The 25893-nt window shown below is 33.0% G+C and overlaps 1 protein-coding gene across 14 annotated transcripts in view; it reads left to right on the forward strand.

Annotated features, from left to right (window-relative positions):
- LOC129754131 (collagen alpha-1(XVIII) chain) overlaps positions 1-25893 on the forward strand; it is an 875414-nt gene that overhangs the window by 829863 nt on the left and 19658 nt on the right. For all 14 annotated transcript variants that reach the window (XM_055750000.1, XM_055749999.1, XM_055750002.1 and 11 more), the window contains one exon: positions 12042-12266. In XM_055750000.1, the coding sequence (XP_055605975.1) occupies positions 12042-12266 (225 nt within the window). The remainder of the gene's footprint in view (positions 1-12041; positions 12267-25893) is intronic.

The following is a 25893-nucleotide window of genomic DNA, read 5'->3' on the forward strand; positions in this document are numbered from 1 at the left end:
GACTGAAAAGACTGAAAAGACTGAAAAGACTGAAAAGACTGAAAAGACTGAAAAGACTGAAAAGACTGAAAAGACTGAAAAGACTGAAAAGACTGAAAAGACTGAAAAGACTGAAAAGACTGAAAAGACTGAAAAGACTGAAAAGACTGAAAAGACTGAAAAGACTGAAAAGACTGAAAAGACTGAAAGGACTGAAAAGACTGAAACGACTGAAAAGACTGAAAAGACTGAAAAGACTGAAAAGACTGAAAAGACTGAAAAGACTGAAAAGACTGAAAAGACTGAAAAGACTGAAAAGACTGAAAAGACTGAAAAGACTGAAAAGACTGAAAAGACTGAAAAGACTGAAAAGACTGAAAGACTGAAAAGACTGAAAAGACTGAAAAGACTGAAAAGACTGAAAAGACTGAAAAGCCTGAAAAGCCTGAAAAGACTGAAAAGACTGAAAAGACTGAAAAGACTGAAAAGACTGAAAAGACTGAAAAGACTGAAAAGACTGAAAAGACTGAAAAGACTGAAAAGACTGAAAAGACTGAAAAGACTGAAAAGACTGAAAAGACTGAAAAGACTGAAAAGACTGAAAAGACTGAAAAGACTGAAAAGACTGAAAAGACTGAAAAGACTGAAACGACCGAAAAGACTGAAAGGACTGAAAAGGCTGAATAGACTGAAAAGACTGGAAAGACTGAAAAGACAAAAAAAATTATAACTGAAAAAAAATCAAAGAGAAAAAAATTTAAAAAACTTTTAAAAAAATTTAAAAACTTTTTAAAAAAATTTAAAATCTGGAAAAACTAACTCAAAAACCTGAAAAATCTCAAATATAAACTGAAAATTACTCATAAAAAAATAATAAAAACCCGAATATTCCGAATTCAGATTCAGAATAAATTTTGAAAAAACTTTGATTTTTTTAAACCCTCAAAAGAGACTTCCATAACACTTTTAAAAAAAATCTTCAAGATGACTCAAAACACCAACGAAAATATCTCGAAAAGTCTAAGATTCTCAGAAAAAAAAACTTTCCTAAGGCTCAAAATAGGTCATGGAAGACTCTGAAAAGGCTTTAAATTGACCTCAAAAAGCTCTAGTAAAAACTTTTTGAATAATCTTGGAAATACTCTGAACCCGACTCTGAAAGACTCCTCAAAAACTCTCAAAAACTTTGAAATGTTACTGAAATGACTTTAAAAGACTATGGAGTTTATCAGGAAATGGCTCGTAAGTTTTAGATAAAAACAGAACTCTGGCAGTGAAAGCTGTGAAAATACTCTAAAACGACTTTGAAAAATACTGTAGGAAAACTTTTGAAGACTCTGAAAATATTCTCGAAATATTTTGAAAAGTCATTAAAAGACACTAAAAGACCTTTGGAAGACCATGAAAAAACATTTCAAAGTACTTAAAACTCTGAAAACGGCATGACTCAGTGAAGACTCTGTAAGACTTTAAAAATTCTCATTGAAATCATTGAAAAATATTGAATAAATTTAAAAAGTAATGTCTTTTAGACTCTTAAAAGATTATGAAAACGATTACGAAATGACACGAAAATCTTAAAGACACTGAAAAGACTTTGAAAAAACTCAGGAAGGACTCTAAGAAGACTTATAATAGGCACTAGAAAAAACTTTTAAAAGACTTTTTGAAAGTATCTCTAAAAAAGATTCAAATGTCACTAACAATACTCTGAAAATTTTTAAGAAAGGCTAAACGCCTGATTAAAAAAATTGGGCAGTTTGTTTCAAAGAACTGAAATTAAACTCAATCAGTTTCTATTTTTGTTTCTCAATTCAAGACCTATGTAATATTAGAAAAGTTATATAAACTGGATTGAAAATTCTTTTAAATTAGATTTATGTTTTCCACCGGGAAGATGTTTTTAGATAATAATTTTTGGCTTTTTACGGTCTGAGATTTTAATCAAACTACTTTTTATTTGAAATACCCGACGTTTCGACCATTTTTTGTGGTCTTTCTCAAGGGAACTATCTGTCTGACAATAACAGCAGACAAATAATTCCCTTGAGAAAGATCACAAAAAATGGGCGAAACGTCGGGTTGTTTGATTAAAATATCAGACCGTAAAAAGCCAAAAATTATTATCTAAAAAAAACTTTTAAATACAAATAAACAATTCAAGGAAAAACATCAAAACTGACAATCCATTTTCCGAAAAAACTTATAAGTTTAAGTTCCTTCTAACCGGATAGGAAATATCAACATGTCAACGTCAGCTATCTTCTAAATATTCTCGGTTAACTCATTCCAAAAAGTTTTCTCTATCCACATCAGATAACCAGACGCAAACGTGTTGAATCGTCGTCTTCAAACGTTAATATCGTAAATAAACAGTAAAAAAAAAACCTTCCGAGATAAACCTTCTCTCGTTACTTATCCATTTTGACAGATTCGTTCGAATTTCTCTTTTTTGATGTGGCTCTGACCGTGTTGATGATGCTGCTCGAGGAAATTCTGCACATGATGAAACTGTCAAACCGATTTCAGATTTATGTTTCGTCGGTGTGATTTTCGATAGCGCACGCTGTTGATTGGAATTTACTCAAATCCTTTCGTCGTTATATTTTTTTTGCTCTTGCCACAAGCCCACAGGTTAAGACTTTCTTCCGAACGATATTCGTACCGTACCTGTATTTATCGGGATTTATTGAAATGATTGAAATTTGATGACAGTCGTGCAGCTTTGATAATGGATTTTTGTGAAACGATTTTGGTTTGCGCTCGACGAGGTCGAACAAATTTCGCGATAATCTCGTCAGTCGAAGCATGAATGTCAAATGACAAATATCCATGTGGGATAGGATTTATCGATCTGTGCAAAGCTTGGCATCCCTTCTTGAAAAAATACATGAAAGGGATTTTAAGAAGAGTTAAATTTCTAGAGGCTCATGTATTACTCCAAACAAATTTACTGTAAAATTAACACGAAAAACGCAATAATTTTCTTGTTGTATGCAAAAACTGTCATAATATGTTTAAAAATTGATCGAATTTGAAAAGAATGTCGAAAGTTTGCGTATTGTTATGACAAAACTTCAAAAGTAAAAAATACAATCATACTTATTTGAACATTAAAATTTCCTACTAAAGTACCTCACTTTATTGTTGGTGAATTTTACCCCCACCCCCGAAAACATTCTAATTTCTTCTAAATTAAATTGGCAAAAAATAATGTGGTAAACCACCCACAAATCCCCCTCTATAATTTTTGGGTGTTCCCAAAACCGAGCGTGTTGGAAGCCGAAGTTCAAAGCAAAACCATGAACAAAAATGGCGTAATATATTTTAAATTTAATATGTATTGTTTGCTCTTCCATCATCTCGGCAAACAAAGTTGCTACCTACCCCGGAATTTCTTTCCGAAATACAATTGCGAGAGAGACTTTCTTTCAACTTCACTTAACGATAATGACGTGGGGTGGGTGGGGAATAAAAAGGCAACGATTTCCAATATACCTATGTTAGGAACGCTACGCCAAAGTACTGGCGCTAAATCCAGTGCGGGAACGTCGAGTAAACATATGGAAAACAATTGCGCGATTTTTCGGGGCTGCTCTCGGTATTATTTTCCCGGTGTCTCTAACAATATCCAGTTGCCATTCCACCTCGTCATATACCTATAACACAGTCAGCGGAAGTGGGCTGACAGGCTTTCAAATAAACTCGTTTTAAGGCTCGAGGAAAATTGGTGCCCCGGAAAAAAGCGCTTGTTGTACCACAAAATGTGTGTTTATGTGTATCAACCTACTCCGGAAAGTAATACCGGGGAAATGGGGAAAAAAAGTTTTGCATGTGACATTTATTAGCTCAAGGCGACGTGGGCGGCAAGAAGCCTTGATACATACATAATTGTATTGTGTTTATTTTGGAATAATTTTGCTTCCTGCTGTGCCAGGAGAAGAATGAGTTCAATTAAAATCGTGCGTCAGTAAAAAGCCCGCGTGCGTGTCGAGTCGATTCCGATTGGCAACTGTTTCACTTTCGAAGAAATGTCTTTCAAAATCTCTCAATTGAAACTGATGGAAATTTTCTTATTATCTGACAATTTGCGCCGAGGGTCTTCGAATTTTCTCTAAATTCCAAATTTGGATTATTATTAGATTTTTCAAGTTTTTTTTTCTATATTTTTGATGAATAATTCTTAGGTTTTGATCAAAATAGTCAGGATTTTGGCCGGATTTTGGTCGACAATTTTTAAATCAAATGCCCGGATTTTGCCAGAATCTTATATAAAATAGCCTGACCCGGATACGTGCTGTCAAAATTCTGGCAACCTTATGATAATAAGACATGAGACATAATACATGGGACATAGCACAGTAGACTGAGTTGATTTGGGCTCATTTTTGAATTTCTTAAACCCTAGGGTTCCAGAAGTTTCATTTTGGTTGAAAACTGATCTATGATTTTTTGCAGAATTTTTTAGTAACGTGTGCATGATTAAATTTGAACTTTTCACGGAGGAAAAAGAGGACAGTTGATACAATCATCAAAGTGTAGTTGATGTTTTTCGCATTTAATTATGTATAAAATAGATTCAACTATATACTGCTGATTGACCTTATGTAATCAACTATAATTATTATAGATTCAACTATAATGGTGTGATTGAACCAACTATAAATATGATAAATTCAACTACAATTGTATAATTTATTTCAGGCATTCAACTTTATATAAAATAGCAATAATAATACATAGGTTCAACTACAAACTGTTGATTGGCCTTATGCAATAAATCATAAATATAATAGATTCAACTTTAAGGATACAATCGATTCAACTATAAATGCGATAGATTTAACTACAAACTGCTGATTGACCTCCTTCAATCAACTATAAATATAATAGATTCAACTGTAACAGTAAAACTGATTCAACTATATATATGATAGAATCAGCTACAATTGTATGATTGATTGGAGGCATTCGACTATAAATACAATAGATTCAACTACAAAATGCTGATTGACCCCATGCAATCAACTATAAATATAATAGATTCAACTATAATAGTATTACTGATTTGACTGTAAATATGATAGATCAAACTTCAATAGTATAATTGATTCTACGCATTCAACTATAAATATAAAAGATTCAACTACAAACTGCTGATTGGCCTTCTGTAATCTATCATCAATATAATAGATTCAACTATAATAGTATAATTGATTCAACTATAAACGTGATAGATTCAATTACAATTGAATGATTGATTTGAGGCATTCAACTATAAATATAATAGATTCAACTACAAACTGCTGATTGACCTCCTGCAATCAACTATAAATATAATAGATTCAACTATCATAGTATAATTGATTCAACTATATATGTGATAGATTGAACTTCAATTGTATGATTGATTTGAGGCATTCAACTATAAATATAATAGATTCAACTAAAAAATTCTGATTGACCTACTAATTTACCTATAAATATGATAGATTCAACTATAATAGTATAATTGATTTAAGTGTAAATATAATAGATTGAACTTCAATTGTATGGTTGATTCTACGCATTCAACAATGAACATAATATACTCAACCAGTGGGGGATATTTTCAACATTAGGATCTTTCTGCTGGGGAATTTGATGGAAACTAATCATGCAATACTAGGTACCTGCAGTGATGTCAAATGAATTGATATTTTTTCAATGCCAAAAGACATACTCCTATTCAACAGCTAATAACTTATTTGCCTCATAAGATACGAAGTTACGGTCTTGGACAAAACTGTTCAGCAGAAAATTTCTTTTACAAAATTTATAAATTGGTACAAAACCCATTATCAGATTCGGTTCCATACAAAAGAAACAAAAAGGATGTTATTTTTTTCAGAACAAAATATTCAGTTTCCCATATAAACATAAAAGTTCAATTTTACTCATGTATACGTCACTTAAAAATTTTGGAAAAAACATGGATCAGTTTTGAGCCAAAATGAAGCATTTAAGACCACAGAGGCCCAAATCGACTCAGTCTAATGGTACAGCGGTTCAAGAATGAAATTTAGCAAGAAACAATTATTACCGTCTTCTCCTTAAGTTTGATGCATTTGATGTGTTAGACAAACATTTACAACAACTAAAGGTGGTCATTTTGAAAGAATGAAATTTTAGCATGGTTCATAAAATTTCTGAGATATGTTAATTATTTTCTAACTGTGATAAGATAGAGGTTTACATTGTTCTAAAATATTGTATGACAAATAATTCATAAAACTTTGTAAAAGACATCGAACATCTACCTCTTGAAATAGAAGCTAGAAGTTTTATGTCAATTTGTTTCAATGAGTTAGGGTGGCCCTACAAAAAAACAGTTTTTCCGTTGTACATCTTCAGGGTTATATTTTATGAAAAATATATATTCATTAAGATTTTAAATAATCATCATGAGCATCTTTTATGGGAAACAGATTAACAAAATTTTTTTTTATTTTGAAATTATAAGGCAATTTGTGTTGAAAAAAGACTCTCTAAGAGATACGATAACTCTAAATAGTGCAAGTTGGAAATATTATCTTTAATTGCATTTTAAAGTTCGTAGTACAGTTTTAATTACATGAAAACAACTTTTTGGTTAAAAGCATTTTATCGTTGTTTAAAGTTTAGTAAAATTGATAAAATCTCTAGAAAAATAGAGAGAATGTGTATCTGTGTTCTCGAAGAACTCAGAAACTACTAGACCGATTGTCGTTGAATTCAGCATGAAGTAGTTTTGCGAGTAAAATTTGTACCATTGAAGGTTGTCTATCTCATCTAATGCATCAAACACAAATAGGTAATTGTTTCCCATTAAATTTGATTTGTGGACCACTGTGCAGGGGACATAAGACATGAGACATGATACATGATACATGAGACATGAGACATGATACATGAGACATGAGACATGAGACATGTGTAACTTATTGTAATTCATATTTTTTTAACAGTTGATTTCTGATAATTGTTCGCGGATTTGTTAGGACGAATAAAATTGTATCAAAACTTCGTGGCCAACGACCCAGCAAACATTGTTGTAGCTATATTTCTCAACAACTTTGTTATACGTTTCATATATTTACATTATAGAATGATCGTATAAAACTCGAAAAACAGCATTTACCTACCAAAGTGGAGGAAATATATCTACATATTTTTAAATTCTGTCAAGAGCGATAAGAAGTTGAACGATGTTCAACATCTTATTCGTACATCCTGAAAGTAGGCTAGAGAGCGCAAGTTTTTCTCTCAATTCATGCAAACCGTTGCAAGCGACAATATTTGCTGCTTCTGTCATTGGACAATTTTTTCAAATCACTTGAATCCCGCGTAGAAGAACAAAATTGCAAGCTTGGAGAAATTTTTATCATATTCGATTTATACCGTCTTCAAGTAATCGTTTTTACGATCGTTTACTTTTTTGGTTGTAATTGCGATTTGCATTAACATTATTAACGACTTAATCTATCATTTCTAAAGCGATTTTATGGTTACTGGGGAGTGATAGCTGGTTTCCATTTTTACTGAAATTGAAAAATATTTTTACAAAGTCGACTGCTTTATCTGACTTTCAAACATGTATGCTGTATGTACTCAATGGACGCGAAAACCCTTGACCAGTTTGTCTTGATAATGAGAGTGTAGAAATTTTTGAAACCGAAAATATTACCTACAAATTTAATATCGTATCCGTAAAACGGGTCTATTCTAATGTCAGATGATTTGCATGACTCAAATAACATGAATAGTTCCTGAATTTGAAGTGAACATGAGTGAACTGAAGTCTAAAGCTTGTTATGACTGTCAAAATAAAAGCAGGAAGAAAAATAAAAAATGTAACCCAACGCAAAATAAAGAAAAAAAATGTATAAACCGCGAAGAAATTCGATATCTTCCCTCCTACACAAACCAAATCTATGAAAATATGCTTTCATATAGTCGATTGGACATAGTTTCAGGCTCCGCACGAGCTTACAAACGGAGATATAGTGCGTTTTTAACCCCTAATTCTCCTATATTTTGTAAACAAACCAGAAAAATACTGGCTTGGACTAAAAAGTTTTGAACGAAAACAGACCAATCTTGTGTGATTATTTTTGAGAAATCGAATGAAGACAGTTTGAGTAGCCACACGCTTCGTAAAATGGAGTTATGGCTGATTTTAACGTCGATTCCCCTATATTTATCATTTAATTAAGTTCGACCTTAAAAATTTTGAACCAAATGAGACCTCTCTTCTGAGATTTGTTCCGGCCGATTTTACCCTCAATTTCCCTGCATTTTTCAAATACTTCAGAAAATGCATGTTTGAAATTCAAAATATTTAACCAAATTAAAATTATTTTGAGTTATTTTTTCCGAGAAATCAAATGAAGGCTGTTTTAAATACCGCGCGCATCGTAAAATGGCTGTTTCCACCCTCAATTCCCCAACATTTTTTTCTAATTGTACAGCCATCACTCTATAAATAGCCTTCATTCGATATCTCGAACGAAAAACCACACAAGCTAAGTCTCATTTGATTTAAAATTTTCGAATCCGAACATGCATTTTTCTGAGATATTTGGAAAGAATGAAATTGAGGGTAAAACAGCCATTACTTCATTTTTTTATGCTTGCGATAGCTCAAATAGCCGTGATTTGTTTCCTTGGAAAAAAAATCACACCAGACAGTTTTCATTTGTTCCAAAAATGTCCTGTGCGAACAAGCTTTTTACTGAATTGATTTAAAAATGTTGGGAAATTGAGCATAAAATAGCCCTATCTACAGTTTCCAATGCTGTGGCTGAAATAGCCTCCATTTGATTCTTCTTAAAAAAATTCAAACAAGGTAGGTCTCATTTGGTTAAAAATTTTCAAGCCCGAACTTACTTCTTTCATAATTAATTCTCGAGTGAGCTTTCATTACGTCGTATGGAACATCTTGAGAATTCACAGAAAATTGCTGTAAAAGTTATTAAAACAACTATAAAATTTGAATTTCGCATATAAAATATGTTGTACAGGCTAGGAATATTCTAAATTGAAAGAAGTTGCGACTAGTTTATGTCAGTTTTTTTTTCGTAATAAAACTGTTTGTTTATATTTTGTTTCATACGACGTAATGGAAGCTCAAGCGAGAATTTAAAAATATATCGGAATCAAGGGTAAAATTAGCCTTAACTCCATTTTCCGATGCAAACGGTGACTCAAATAGCCTCCATTTGATTCCTCAGAAAAAATCATTACAGATAAGTTTCATTTGATACAAAATCCATCCATCCAAAATCCAAGTCCAAATGAGATTTTTCTGAACTATATTAAAACTGTTAGGGAATTGAAGGCAATACAGCCATAACTGTGTGGCAGCTCGAACAGCCTTCATTCGATTCCTCGAAAAAAAATCTCATAAGAGAAGTCTCATTTGGTTAAAAATTTTCAAGTCCGAACTTACTTCTATCATAATTAATTAAAAATATTAGGGGAATCGAGGGAAAATCAGCCAGAACTCCATCTTTTGAAGCGTATGGCAGCTCAAACAGCCTTCATTTGATTCCTCAGAATAAATCACACAAGATTGGTCTGTTTTCGTTCCAAATTTTCTGTTTTCGTTCAAATCTGTGATTTTCTAAATTGTTTACAAAATATAGGGGAATTAGGGATTAAAATGCACTGTATCTCCGTTTGTAAGCTCGCGAAAACTATGTCCAATCGATTTTCCGGACATTTTCTCTAAAGGGAAGAATATTTTCATAGATTTGGCTCATGTAGGAGGGAAGATATTGAATTTCTTCGCGGTTTATACCTTTTTCCCCATTGCACAGTGGTCTGAAAGGGCTAAAAGTGGAACTTTTTTCCTAGCGCATTTGTTTTTCATTTTATCCTCTAAGTGGCTTCAGAACATTTTCTCCTTTAAACATTCATCAAAAGTTAGTCAAAGTCTACTATGAAAAAATAAAAATTATTACTTTTTTGTTTCAATAGATAGAGCTATACTTTATACTACAAAGATATAGAATACGTGAAAATATAAAACTTTGTTGAAAAAATCAAAACTCTATCCCTTTTCAGAACAGAGTTATAGAGGTTGCTTTGAAAGTTATTTAAAAGTTTCTTAAGGGAGGGGGTAGGGTCTAACACTTTCAAAAAATCGATTTTTTAATTTTTTTATTTTCTTTTTGTAAAACATTTCAAGAATGTTGTGTCAAATTTTCAAGTCAATTGAAGCAAAACTGTAGAAATTATAGGCCTTTATCTCCTCCTATCTAATACTGCAAGAAAGCAATAGCAGAAACTTCAAACGCGTTTTTCTCGAAAGCACATTTTTAAAGTCCAAGTTAAATAAAAACGTTGGGGTCCAGAAAAACATCTATTAAAAATATTTTGCTCTGATTTTTTGACTTCAGATGATTCTGTGCTGAGATACAGTGTCCACCGCAAATCCTGTTTTCTAAAAGGCATCCTCGAAAGTGCTCCGTCACCAGCTCATTTTTCAACATTTTTCTACGAAAAAATTACTAAATGTTCTTTTAACAATGCTTTGTATAATGCAAAAAATTTGAATACATTTGTTTGAACGATAGCTCTAGAAAAAAAATCGTGAAAATGGTGTTTTTTTTACCCGTTAGACCCTACCCCCCCCTTCAAAGTAGTTTTAAAACTAAACTATAGTTAGATGATGATTTACACGAATGAGATGTTCTAAAATTTGTTGGGACATTCAAATCACACGTGTTTTGCACAAGATTTCAACATTCTACGACGATTCCTAGCAAACTTATTGCAACTTTAAGTTTTATCTTTGCTCAACTTCACAAGCGTTTATTGCAAAAACGTGCAAGTGGATTTTTAAAACTAGTAAATTAAGTTAAAGCTTGAACTAAGTACGACAAATTGGTGTTGGCGCCATTTGTCTCCATGAGGTCATATTTGAGCACAACAAACATTTATTTGATGTGTTTTGCGTGTTTCCGTACAAAAATTGATTTCCATGCTACGCAGAACGAAGACAGAATGAAGGCAGAAGGCAGAACCTGAACCTTGTATAGTGAATGTATTTATGTATAAAAATGTATAAAAAAAATTAAACTCAACAGCCAAAGAATTACTGAGGAATAGTAAACTACATTCATATATTTTTTTCCACAATTTTTCTTCAAACTTCAAATCATAATAAATTTTTATAAAAATTTCGGACTTAAAACTTAGAGTCAAAATTCGGAGTAAAAGTCAATACGAATAAAATAAGTCCCGTTCGAATTTCAATTTTTTGCTGTAATGTGATAATTATTTCTTTAAAATAATTTAATTCAAAAATCATAATTTCTTGAGAAATTATCTCGAAAGAAAATCTAAAACACAAACAACCGTCTTTCAATGGAATCCGGAAGTTTGCGCCAGCAGCCAGTGACGAATTGTGTGTGTGTGATTGCAAGAGATGAACTGTAATTGAATTTACGTCAATCAACTGACGGTCTGACGGAATGTTGCTTGAGAACCCGGGAGCCTGATTGGGGATGATTTTTCAACTGTCATAACAAGAGCTGATAAGATAACGCTCGGGAGTCCCTGGAGCGTAAGCAAAAAAAAAGAAAGTCGAAAATTGTTATTTGTACCGACAGGATTTTGGTTTTTTTTATTTTGATATAAGTGGGTTAAGGGATATGTTCATATTAAAAATCATTAAAATTTAAAAAAAAAACTCATTCTGAACAATCGGCATACAGATGAGAAATATTGGTTTCAATTTTATTGAAATTTTTTTTATTTAAATTATCTTTTTAAACAACTTTCTTGTTGATTTTTTATTCAACAACTAAAAGCTATCTAAGTACATATATCTTTTTTTTTTAAATAAAAGATTTACAGTGAGAATATAGAAACTTGCTTTCTTGTCCTGTAAAATTTGTTTCAAGATTAGTATGTTGAAGAAAAAATACAACCATCTGCGCCTCATAAAAAGTATCCAAAATCTCACCTCCTTTTATGCAACCATTTTTTAAAACACAAATGTTCTCCTTTCTTTTTTCGTACTGACAAAAAAACAGGCCCCAGAAGCTGGTATGGCACGGTTCCAGCACCCTCGGCGAGCGGGCGATGGACACGTACTGCGACGCCTGGCACTCCGGATCGCCGGACAAGGTGGGCCTGGCCAGCAGCTTACTCGGCAATAAATTACTAGATCAGGAGCGGTATTCCTGTGATAATCGGTTCGTGGTGCTCTGCATCGAGGCACTGTCGCAGGACCGGAGGCGGAAACGGGACGTCAGTAGGTGAGTTACAAAAGTCGAGCAATTTCCGCCACCTTCTTATTACTCCTCCTCGAGGATCAGTCCCCTAACAAGGGGCCAGGTTTTTGGTCGTGGTTTTCAACGTGGCCAAATTCTGGACACTATATACCTACAGTACTGGAAGGTTGGTTTTCTCGTAGGGATTGGCTTTTCGTCATGTCGCCTTGCGCTTGCTGTCTCCCGGCCGAAGCAGCTGATGTGATGGTAGGGGAAGTGATTTGTGGCCCTGTCCACAGATCAAGGAACGGATTTAATATACTGCACCGGAAGCCAACATTTTAGACCAGTGGAGCAGGGTTACCAGCTGAAACTGAAATTAGATGTCTGTGTTTTGACTTGAAAAGAGGAACTTGATTTAGTGTAAACTTTTCGAAAATTGCGTCCTAACAATTGTCTCTAGTGAAACAGATCAAACGGAAATCAAAATATTACAAAACATGAACGATTGATTTATATGAACCTATGCAAAGTTCTCGACTAGACAAAATACTAATTGTTCAATAATATTTAATTTATTTTTTATCAAACGTAATTTTTAAAGAAAGCGTATGTTGAAGAATTGTGGAATATTAGCTTCTTAACCTTTTACGCTGGAAAGAGTATTAGGTACCTTAACTCAAGCTTACCAGATTGTCCGGCTTTACCTGGTCCGATCCGGTTGCCCTTATTTCGTTTTGAAAAGCTGCCCGGATTCATTCACATTTCTTGCAAAATCAAACCAAAAAAGCAAAATGACTTAATACTATTTCTTAAGTTTTGGCGCAAGTTTTAGTAAAATGAATAGTAACGATTTTTTGAAACCCCAAATTAAGATTCAAAATCTTTTGGTGTTTCGATGAGAAAATATGAATTAAGATGTTTTTCCTGGGTTTACCCAAATTTGCCAGAATATTGCCCGGATTTTGAGTGAAATTTTTTTAAATTTTTTTTTATAAAATAGCCCGGATTTGGCCCGACCCGTACACGTCCGGGAAAAAATTTAGCAACCTTACCTTACAGTTCAATATGTAAAGTATCTCGTATTTCCTTGTTATAAGACAGCCCAAAAATTTCTAAACTGCTTACAGTTCTTTACTTTCTAGAAAACGTTATAAGTTATACTTTTTTACAACTGTTTAGATACTATTTTAACAAAACTAGAGATGTACCGAATAGTGGTGTTCGCCCAATAGTGAACCTTTTCAACTATTCGGTTGAATATTTTGCCAAATTTAAAAAAAAAACAAAGCGATTATTCAAGATTCCTTCTATTCCTTCCATCTAAATGCCCCTCAAATGTCTCTCTTATATTCAAGATTTCAAGAGTTCAATTTCATTTCAGCGCGCTTTTTCGAAAGACCGGATAATTTTCAAAGTTTTGCCACTTACTGTATGAAGATGAGTTTGAAGATAAAAAAAACTACGATTCGACATCATTTCATAAAACTATGCAGAAAATCATCAAAAACTCTCTGGAGCCGCAAGTAAATAAAATAATGATTTCCTACTTCAAAATTTATTAAATGTAATAATCTGGTTTCACAAACAATTTTTATCTGCTCGTAAACGAATTGAAACGATTGTTATCTTTCAGGAAAATCTGAAATAAAACGATTTGGAACATGTTATTAGGGTGGTCGGATTTACCGGTTTTTTTCAAATCCAGTATTTCGGTATTTGGAATTTTCAAAACCGATAAAACCGGTAAAACCGGTATTTTTCAAAGTATACCGAATTCATGAAAAGGTTGCGTCTAATTGCAGTAGTAATGGCATAAAATGCGCAGAATTTATAACGCAATAGATTTTGCAACATTTACAATTGAAAAATATTGCATTAAGCCTTTAAATTATCACTTTGAAATAAATCTATCATCACCCTCATGATAATCATGATATTTATCATCGTCATTTTATTATTTTAATTTCACATTGAGGATGCAGAAATAATAGAAGTTTCATATAGTTTGAGACGAATTTTTGTCCTAAACTCTGTAGAACAGTATTGAAGAATAGATTTTACAGATTTAGTAAAAGTTTTTATAGTCTTTCATGAAAATGATACGAAATATGATATACAAAAAGATTTTCCGTTGAAAAATGACTTAATCAATTACCAAACAAAACTCAAACACTGTCACAAAGTTTTTGGTTGACTCACAAAACTACAGATTATTGTTGTCTTAAATACGGATGTTTTCCTCGCAACCTAGGTCGTGATAGCATTATGTTTGCCTTTCCAAAATTAAAACAAACAAATAAAAAAGAAAATCTTTCAAAAAATCAGTCAAAATTCAGCAATAAATATAGTTGTTTGGATCTGATCCATACGCTCTTTGTTGCTATAATACTGTTACAAATTTATAAAAACTTTTTTACTGCTTTGTCGGAAAAAGAAAATGCTTCAACAGCATTAAAAATAAAAACCACAGAGTTTCATCAATTAACTTGAAAATATTGATAGAGAAATTTCATACGAATATTTCAACATGTGTTTAAATGCTGGCTCTATTGAAACATTTTAATTTTTAAAACAAAGTAGGAAGTTTCTAATCAACATTTTTGGTTTTTAATTTTTGAAAGCCCTTCACCGTTTAGAACGATTTTGAAGCACTTGGCCTGTTTATAGATAAAACATGTTCGCATCTTTTGACCAAATTCCAGTTTTCCAATGAAAACTACTGTGATATAATAATCAAGCAATCTTAAATTCCTTGTAGCTGTTTCTTTTTTCAGTCATTGTTCACTTGTACAGTCTTGAAATGTTGTGAAGCGTTAGTTCGATAGCTGAACTGAAATGTGTAAAGTTTCATGAAAATATTTCATCTGAGTGAGAGATGGCAGCTTGTCAATGCTTTTTTAAACGCCACTCTAGCTTTAATTCAAAAAGTACATCGGCAAGTTTTAGCAACAATCATATCTCACATACTTAAACCTTGTAGCAAGGTTTATTAAGCTTAGAGTTTGAAACTGATTGAACAAAATATAAGTATTTGTACTCATACATTTTTGGTAAAAAAAACATTTAGCTGTGTCAATTTTATTACAGTGCTGTTGATGAAAAGATGATGAAAAGTTAATGAAAAATTTACCGGAAATCCCGGTTTTTTACCGTCCCAAAAGTCGGTATTTCCGGTATTGGAAAATGGACGGTTTTACCGGTTTTACCGGTTTCGGTAAAACCGGTTAGACCACCCTACATGTTATATACAAGTACTAACGTATGCGTAAAAAAATGACTTTTTTTGAATGGTTGTATTGAAAAAACTAAGATAGATACAAAAGTTACTATGGAATTTAATAATTAAGTTTATTTTAAAAAAAAACTGTGGCTCTGCGAGCGGGATCGAAGTAAGCTGCGGTTGAGTGCGGTTGTTTTTCTCTCACGGTCCTGATTTTTCGCGTTTCCAGTGGTTTTGCCAAGACAAGTTTTTTTACTCGATTTATTGTGTAAATGTATCAACTTAAAGTGAAAAAACGCGGATCAAACGACTCTTTTTTAGAAAATTAGTGGCTTTTGAAAGAAGTGCATGAATGAAAGTTATGGCATTCGGCAATTTTTTGTATAGCATGCAGTGCGAGAAACGTGTTGATTGCTTGTTTTGCTGGGAAGGGAAAGTTTAATAGTGCTTAAAGGGAAATTTTCTTTTGGTTTAAGTGTTATATTAGTGAAATAAACTAAACGGAATTCCTTCATGATTCTTTTGAATGTGTTTATTGGATATTTTAAAGAGCATGTCAAACCTTCAAAATCGGGGATAAAATCTGATTGCTTTGATGTGTTTTTTTTTTTTTTGCTGGTTTGGTTCCGTTTGGAGAGAGTGGCTTATTTTGATAATGTGTATAATAAAATGGGCCAAACAAATTTGTTTAGTATTGGAATTTACTTAAATGAAAATTGAGTGCCACCTATGGATTGCTCAAGGGTAAAATCAGAACAAAGCATACCCGAGTTGGAGTCACCAAGTTTATCCAAGCTAAGTATTTTAGTATTAAGATCTTTCAATATGAATCCTTTTGATAGTTTCTTCCTCACTTATTTAGCCATAAAAGCTTATAGTTTTTAAAATGGTAGAAAATGACGGGTTCAGTCATGCAGTGGACTTTCACAATTATTCCGCAAAATCTTTTGGAAGAGTTGATTCCAAAAGATTTTGTGGTGGTACTAATTTTTTCTCTGTTATTCCAATATTTATTTTCAAGAGCGAGTAAAGGCGCTATATCCAAGGTCGATGACCAGAGATGATGGTGCACAATAATCCGAAACATGTAGTTTGATAAAACTTTCAGTAAAGTAATTTTAAAATTGGAATTTATCAATTGATTCTATCTATACTGCAATGTTTTGGATTTCTGTGCAGAAAATCCTCATTTCCACCCACAGAAGGACGAGTTCACATGGGCCACCATCAAGGAGCACAGTAAATTATAGCAACTGTGCTTCCAACGTGAAAACATCAAACATTTTAAAATCATGGAAACGTATGGTACTGTTGTCCACGTTTCTTCCTCCCTTGGTTCCAGTTGTCTCTGCGTCCAATACTGCACAGTGGGCCCGGCCGAGTTAAGATGAGTAGTAAATGTACTTTTACTACTCACCGGGATGCTGACAAGATCTGGCTGTGTATGTATCATAAGCATAAGCATAAGCAAAAAAAACTGTGGCTCTGCGAGTGACCTTCCGGCAATCAAACGAAACATTCAAAATGGCAGCTTGTATCATCTTACAGGCTTCAATGGAAATGTGTAAAATTACGTCTAGATCTAGGTGGCCAAACCATGTGTCCCGCGTCATTTTTTTTGTGGCCCGCGCCTTTTTTTTTGTTGCCCACGTCTTTTTTTGTGGCCCGCGATGCTTTTTTTCAGAATCGAATATTTCTCCTCCACATCATGTATAAAAAAACGGCAATATCAAGCAAAAGAGAAACATTTTTTATTTTCAATTTTTACAACATGGGGATTTTTTTTTATTATCTGACAATTTGCGCCGGGGGTCTTCAGATTTTCTCCAAAATTGAAATTTTGGTTCATTTTTGCGACTTAAAAATACATGTATTTTTTCAGATTTCTAACATTTTTATTTTTTGAGTTAGCTTCGGTTAGATTTTTTCGTAAATAAAAAATAACCATTTTTCAAAGCTACATAACTCTGTTGTTTCTCAATGGAAATTATAAAATAGCACATCAAAATGCATTGAAATTTTATCAGCTTTCCAAATAGAATAGTTGAAAAAAATTAAATAATGACCTTCAACATGAAAAGTTGTAAATAAACTTTAAATGGCGTCTAAAAGTACCGTCTGCACCACCGAATATTTTGCAAAAAATACCATTGTATAGCTCGATTCATGATGCAACTTTCATCTGAAGACACCAAAGTGGGCCATTAACACCTTGAAGAGTTATGAAAGAAATAATGACAATAAATCTCTTTTTTTGCATCGAAAACAAACAATGGTGGAACAACTGCACTCACATATGGAGATAGCAAGCACTTCTAACAACATGGAAACAAAAGAACTTACCAAAGCAGGTAAAAAACACTACTTTTTCGTGCTTTGTTGTGTGTTTACAGCAAAACTGACTTTAAATTTTAACTAAAATTCTGAGTATCGTATTGTTTAAGTGATATAACTAATAATGGGAATGTTGCTTTACAACCTGGTCATATACTATGTAACTTATTAATTTTTCGAGCAAAGATCATTGTGAAGCTTAATCAATGCCAATAGTAGAAGGTCCAGTCCCTGTGTTTGGGATCATAAAAATGTGATTAAAAAAATGAAATATAGACGTGCTTTACATAGTGTTTATATCGGGAGCTAAGCACTGGACACCAAAATCCTTTCCCTTTGATCAAAAAGTATGAGAAAGTGGCACAAATGTTGTAGAAATAATCAAAGAGCTCAGTATAGCCAGCCCAGGCTGTAAAATGATGAAAATATGATACTTTTACCGTATTCGTTTTCTACATTCGCCCAGTTTTAAGGTTTACCATACTAAAACGAACATAATTCGTCGTCAGTGTTTTGCTACCTCGATCGCTCACACAAGAATCTTCAGTGTTCCACCGTCCATTTTAAATCAAATCTGGGGAATTACGGATGCAAAACTTAGCGCATAAACTTCTAAAAATGACAGTAAAATGTGCATAACTTGTTGTGACCTGGTGCAAAACTGGGTATAAACGCATACGTTAATAGATTTTTGGATATAACATGAAGTCAGTTGAGCTGCAACAATCTACCGCCCCTTCTTTCATAACAGTCCCATATACAAAAATAAGCAAGCGAGACAATCAGCTTTTTCAGCATAAACGAAAATCGTTTCTAGGTTGTCATAATAAATCGTTAGGCCTGAAATTTTCGAAATTGGGTTATTGGTAAGGTCGAGAGCACCATTTTTATTCATTATGGGACTGTTAATCGACCATATTTGAAACCTTTTTCGAATCTACTAGCCTAACAGTCCCATACAAAATATATTTTTCTCACCAAGCTACTTTCTAAGACTTAAATTTGATCATTTTTGAACTTCTAAATGCAATTGTCATAAAAAGAAACATACTTTTGCAAAAAAAATATCATGAATTCCACATTGTAAGTTGAATATTTTTACGATTTTTGATTGCATCCAATAGTTTTTCGCTCAGGAAGTCATTCCTAAGAAAGTCAGACCTGCCTTCGAAAACTAGTGTGCATCATTCGACATCAAGTGAGTTGAAAAATGTTTAAATGATTCAAAGCAATAAACCAAAGACTATTTCGCCGAAAGAAACATTGAAAAGTAACCAAATCCGTGGTATTTCACATATGGGACTGTTATTCAGGTATATTTCATATAGGACAGCCACGAATTGTTATTTTTTTTCGAAATTTCTAGAACAAAACCTCTTTTTTTAGTCTTTTATGTTGAAGCCTTATGTTGACCTAAAATGACGAAAATTCATATGGGACTGTTATGCGTGTAGGGGCAGTCTGAAAATGACGAAAACATAGTGTTTTTTACCTGCTTTGGTAAGTTTTTTTGTTTCCATGTTGTTAGAAGTGCTTGCTATCTCCATATGTGAGTGCAGTTGTTCCACCATTGTTTGTTTTCGATGCAAAAAAAGAGATTTATTGTCATTATTTCTTTCATAACTCTTCAAGGTGTTAATGGCCCACTTTGGTGTCTTCAGATGAAAGTTGCATCATGAATCGAGCTATACAATGGTATTTTTTGCAAAATATTCGGTGGTGCAGACGGTACTTTTAGACGCCATTTAAAGTTTATTTACAACTTTTCATGTTGAAGGTCATTATTTAATTTTTTTCAACTATTCTATTTGGAAAGCTGATAAAATTTCAATGCATTTTGATGTGCTATTTTATAATTTCCGTTGAGAAACAACAGAGTTATGTAGCTTTGAAAAATGGTTATTTTTTATTTACAAAAAAATCTAACCGAAGCTAACTCAAAAAATAAAAATGTTAGAAATCTGAAAAAATACATGTGTTTTTAAGTCGCAAAAATGAACCAAAATTTCAATTTTGGGGAAAATCTGAAGACCCCCGGCGCAAACCCGTCAGATAATAAAAAAAAATCCCCACATTTTACATATTGATTTGTACTTTGCTATCACGTATTATGCAATCAACATTTGTTATTTAGTTACTTATTGCCAGTGGTATTGAAAGTGGCCTCCACTATTCTAGGAGCTTTGAGAGTGTTCAAGCGGAAACTAAAATATTTTTGAGGAGTTAGGAAAGTTTTCAGGGAGATATACTCATAAATTACTAAAGAACTCGAATAACTCAGTACACTAAAATGATAATGAGAAAGTTAAAAATTATTAATGTTTACTTTGAGCTGAAAATTCACCGTATTTCAAATCCGCTCACAAAGTTTTCACAAAACATGAATTTAGTATTTTTGACTTTTTATCCGAAGTTCTCATTTCAGTTGTCAGCTTCGATTGAAAAAAAAAACCAAACAGGAAAACCGAAGCTCAAAAGAATTGAAATCTAGTTTGTAAAATTATCACATTATATTGAAATCACATCATTATCAGAGTTATATTGATACAAAACTTCTACTATTTGAAATTCGAACTCTATTTTCGAAACTTTGTTTTCCAATAAAAGTTATTCAGCTTACTAAAATTTATTCAAAAAATATTAAAACTCTGCAATTTATGTATACTAAACTTTAACAGAAAAGGGTAACATTTTGTAAATTAAATCGAAATGAAATATCTTAGTATTTGTAACTTATTTTTAATTTATGTGCAATGGTATATAAACTAATAGACAGTGTTGATCCAAGTCTAAAATCATCAATTTTGAGTAAAGTTTACCTGACGACTCTTCATGTTTCATTGTACATCTGGTGCAAAACTCGATTTTTTTATTATTTTTTTGAAAAATATTCGTTTTTTCTCTAAATTTGTGGGGAGTTAGAGGATAAACAAGCTCCACCAAAAAAAAATTACAAGCAAGATGGCTGATATATTTAGTTTCCCTCAGATTGTGGAGCTTTTTCATCTGTAAGTTCACCAAAATCAGGAGAGAAAATAATTTAGAAAATATAAAATTAGCGGCCTAATAAGATTTTTGCAATTAAAATATTCTATTAAGTAAAATTTATCAAAATTTCAATTTTACATAATTTGGTACCTACATATTACGGAGAATGAGAACTTTTATAAAAAAAAATTTCATATTAATTCGCTTTTAAGTTTTTGTGTTTGATATTCTCCATATATTTTTCAAGAATTTGTATTTTCAATTCGAATGTGAAAGTATGTTAAACAATTCTTGCATAAATGGCTTTCCCACTTTTCGATTTTAAATTTGTCAAATCGGAAATTTTAAAAGAACGACCATTAAAGTTTTAAATTTTTAGATTAGGTACTATAAAAATCTCTTAAAAAATGCTATGTAGGTGAAATATTGTTGAGGAAATGTGAAATTTAATTCATAACCCATGTATTGAGTCTGAATTGGAATGAAAACCTAGCTGATCCCGAAATTCCAGGAACAGTACCCAAAATCAGGATCAGGATTTAGGATCAGAAGGCGGGCTCTTATTGGGTCTAAATTCGAATAAATATTAAGGTAAAGAATTAAGTGTCCAGAATCAGGATCAAGAAACAAGATCAATATCAGAAGTCGGAATTAGAATTCTGGATCAGCTTCTAGATCCGAGATTAGGGCTTAGGATCAGGATCCAGAATCAAGAACCGGGTATAAAATCTAGGATCAGGATTTGAGGTCAGTATTTAGGACCTGGTTCTTGGATTAGGATCCAGGATCAAAGTCCGGGATTAGGGGATTAATAAGGGATTAAGATAAAAAATGGTATTCAAAATCTGGAATCAGTATCAAAATCCGAAATGAGGATTTAAATCCAGGACTCAGGATCAGATTCCAGAATAAAGAATCATGATGAGAATCCAAAATATAAACCAGCATTAGGATCCGGGATTAAGGTCAGGGTCAGATCAACTATCAGAATGAGGAATCAGAATAAATTAATTTTTATTTGTAAATTTTTAGTTCCGTCATTTCGGTCAAAGCATATTCATGAAAGAATTTCAATTATATTAGAATTGAAAATTGGTAAAGATAGATAGAATAGTTCCAAGAAGTTTTTATAGATATTGAAAAGAGCGAAAGAGCATTTTGCGAGAAAAACTTATGCTCATACATGTAAGTTTCGGATCAACCATATCTCATTGTATATGTGAAGGTAGTGCAACCTCAATCCCGGTCCATTTTCTCCTAAATGATGAGATGTTGCCGGGTAAAGTATGGCGTACGTTGGTACGTTAATAAGTTTTCTTCGCAAAATGCTCTTTCGCTCTTTTCAACATCTTTAAAAATTTGCATCTAACTATTCTATCCATCTTTACCAATTTTCAATTATAATATTCCTCCTTCAAGAATATCCTTTCACCGAAATACCGGAACTGAAAATTTACGAATCAATTAAACGGCAATTAACTTATCTTACGAATCAGAATTCAAGAATCAAAATCAAGACCAGGAGCCAAGATAAAATATTTGGAATTCGGGATCAGAAAAAGAATCCGGAATCAGGATATGAGATACTGGATCAGGATTTTTGTATACTTTTTTACTTTGAAACGAATTAGCCTATAGCTTTCACTTTGAATCCTTGATCAGGGCCTACGATCAGGATTTAGAATAAACAATCAAGATGCGGGAGAACAAGGTTGTAATTGGATTTATTTAAGTTTCAAGACCATGATCAGGATCCATAATTCTAGAGTGTTAAGTGATCAGAATACGGGATCAGAATCCGGTATCAGGATCTACGCTATAAATCACCATCTGGATAAGGGTCAAGATCAGCTGCAATTTGAGGTCAGGGTCCGAGATCCTAGACCTGGTTCAGAATCAGAACTCGGGATTAATTCAGAATCTATAATCAGGATCCTGGGTCGAGATCAAGGTTCAGGATCACATTCCGGAGCAATCAGGATATTTATCTTGTTTCTGATCAAAGTCAGGAGTAGATTTAGGACCTGGATTGAAATCAAATTGGGGTTCAGGTTCCAGAACAGGAACAGCGTTAGGAACTGGTCCTTGTACGCCTCGGTGGTCAAGTGGTTAGCATGGTAAGACGATAATCGCTGGTCCACTGATGACATGGGTTCGATTCCCATCTCAGTACTGGATGTGAAATGTTAATCTTAAGTTGTCCACGTCATTTATTCAATCTGTAAAGCCTAAATCGGCTAAGACGGTGTATGTATATTTCAAAAAAAAAAAATGACACTTTTAGGACCAGTTCCTAATGCTGATTTTTTTTTCAATCGTTCTGGCCGTGCAGCAATGTTAGTTGAAGTGATAAAAATGAAAAAGGTGTGTGATACAACAGTAAAATAAGATTGAACTTATTAATTACAAGAAATACTTTGACAAAATACATGTCGTAGTAACTCTATTTACGTTGCCCTTGCGGTCTCCAAATTTTGGTTTCTGGTATATATTTTTATTCTACAATTCTCGTTCGTTTGTTTTAACAATTGTGAATTATGATTTTCAATATTTTCAATAATCTTTGGAACTAGGGTACCGGACCTATTTGGGACCGCTTTGGGATGAGGCTATGCTATTGTCTGAAATAAAAAAAAAAGTACATGTTACAGTTTTTGACTGCTTTAGCCGTTTGTTGGAATGTAACAAGATTTAATCCTTAAAACTCGTTTCTTCGATCATTACTCTGATCGGTATTTTGGACCACCAGACTTTTATTTTTAACCGTCCATTGGACCTATTTTGGACCACCCTTAAACTAAATAAGTTTTTTTCTCAATTTTGCGATATTTAAGACAGCAATTGATGCGCAAGTATGCGATTAGTTTAGTTAATCTTATCATTCTTATTCTTGTAGTCAAGTTTTTTTTCACTTAAGTTCATTCTTGAACTATTTTTTTCATTTTTTCTCCAGCCTCTATTAAGGTACACTTGTGTGTTGAATATTTTTTGCGACAAGCATCTGTTTTTTTCTACAACTTATTATGCTTTAAAACATTAATTTTCGATAAGAATAGAGTAAAAACAGAAAAATTCCTCTGTTATATAGTTTGTTTCAAATTGAAAAATTGCGACAGCACAATGCAATTTCGACAAAATTTGTGCTCAGGGTTAAATACTGGCCAATTGGCTTATCTTTAGGATCAATTTTTAGAACGAAAATTTCCTTCAGGCGACCAATGATAAGTTAAGAAAGTCGAACATCATCAACTCCGCGACATCAATTGATGCATTCTGATTTCCAAAACCTTAAGAGGATTTGATTTAGCTTCAATTCTTTAGAATGCATTAGTTCAAAAAAGATAAAAATACGCGAGAACAATGCAACCATCTAAAAGCCATGTTTTTTTCGCTGAAAAATTCATAAAAGTTCAGTTTTATCTTTAAAACAACTTTTGTTCTACGAAAAAATTTAACGTTGGAGTAGATTTTTCAACTGTTTTTTTTTTTTCAAAAATTGCATTACCATAGGGGCTAACAACTAGATTTTTGGTACTTTTTTGTTTGTAGTTTCTACACATTTTACCAATTTTTTCCTAACTTTCCTCATTTTTCCTCAAAGCTATAGTTGTTTTTTTTATTTTTAAATTGTTCAACTATTAACTGAGTTATTTCAACTGTAACTAAAATTAAACTCTTCTTTTTGTTACAGTTGAAACCATTTTTGTTCTGAATGGTTGTAACTTTTAAACCAAAATGCCAATAGTTTTACATCAAGCATTAAAAACAATGACCTTATAAAAAAAATTGTTTACTTCAAGAACATAAGTAATTGGGCAGGGCCTATTTTCGACATGAGTCAAATTGCTAATAAAACAAGTTGGTTTTTGTTCTTCGAGCTTGCTAACTAGCTTTCAAGTGTTTTATCATAGCTGTGAACATGTTTGTAGTTGTTAAATTTTTTACAGCTATGCAGAAAACCTTTTGAAGGTTGACTCCAACAATGGTACGTCCTCCTAAAATGTTGATTCAGACCAACTTTGGAAAATCAAAACTTTATTTTCAATTTTCTCTCCCTTAACAGCCTTAACTCCCTTAATGGAATGATAAATATGGTTGGAATCATAAGAAGTTGATTCAACTAGGTATATTTGTTCAAAATTTCCATGATTAATATGATTTATGATAGAAATATTGGAAAAAAGCTGCAAGGTGGGGCGAAATATGTATCCGGACCAAAATAAGTCTGTTAATGTGGAGAAAAAAACTTCCTCCAGCATCTATTTGAAATATTGATCTTATTTTAAAAATTGACATTCAAACTCTGAATAATGAAAGTCTGAGTTATACAGGATTTGATTTACATGTATTTTTTTTTTGTCTGTGTTGTATATTCTACCTTTTTCATCTCGATGACTAATTCTGATTATAAAAATGTAATTGTAATTTTTTTTTTGACATGAGATTGGTTTTACTATTAGGTATTGTTAAAATAAAAAAAATTTAGAATTCAAAATATGAATGACCTCTGGGTTTTCCCAGATTTTCAACATACCAATATTGTTTTCCATGAGTAAAATTGCATATGGACTGATGAGGTGTTAGCAAATTTTTTGAAGCTGGTCTCCCTATAAAATTGAGTATCAACCAAGCAACTTGAGTAGACCAAGTGAGCAACACCGGGCGGGAGTTGAGAGTCGCAGCTATTTACCGGCCACATTCTTCTTCTATCGTGGCCAGTGACTTACTAGCCGGATAGAATAGAACCATCAAGTGACGTGGAAAAGGACATCGCAACATCACACATACATACGTACACTCACACACACACACGCGTTACGTTACGCAAAGGGGACGAGCGACGGCCGGCGGACCCGTGATTGATGTCCCAGGACTCTGACACCATTACGAAGATGTCACTTTGCTATTCCTGACTTTGGCTAGCGACCTAGCGAAAGGATCAACGACAACTCGGTCACTTCCGCTTATCGCCACCCACCCACCTTTGCAAGGCATTTTGCATTCGTGTGAGGCTTGTTTTCTGGCGTGTTGCCAATTCCGGTGCAATTTCAATCAATGTGAATTATGGGAATCACCTTCTCCGCGCGTAGCGCAGCCTCTAAATGCTGTGCTGAGGCCTTTGGCGAT

This window comes from Uranotaenia lowii, chromosome 3, assembly GCF_029784155.1.
Source record: "Uranotaenia lowii strain MFRU-FL chromosome 3, ASM2978415v1, whole genome shotgun sequence".
NCBI classification, from domain to species: Eukaryota; Metazoa; Arthropoda; class Insecta; order Diptera; family Culicidae; genus Uranotaenia; species Uranotaenia lowii.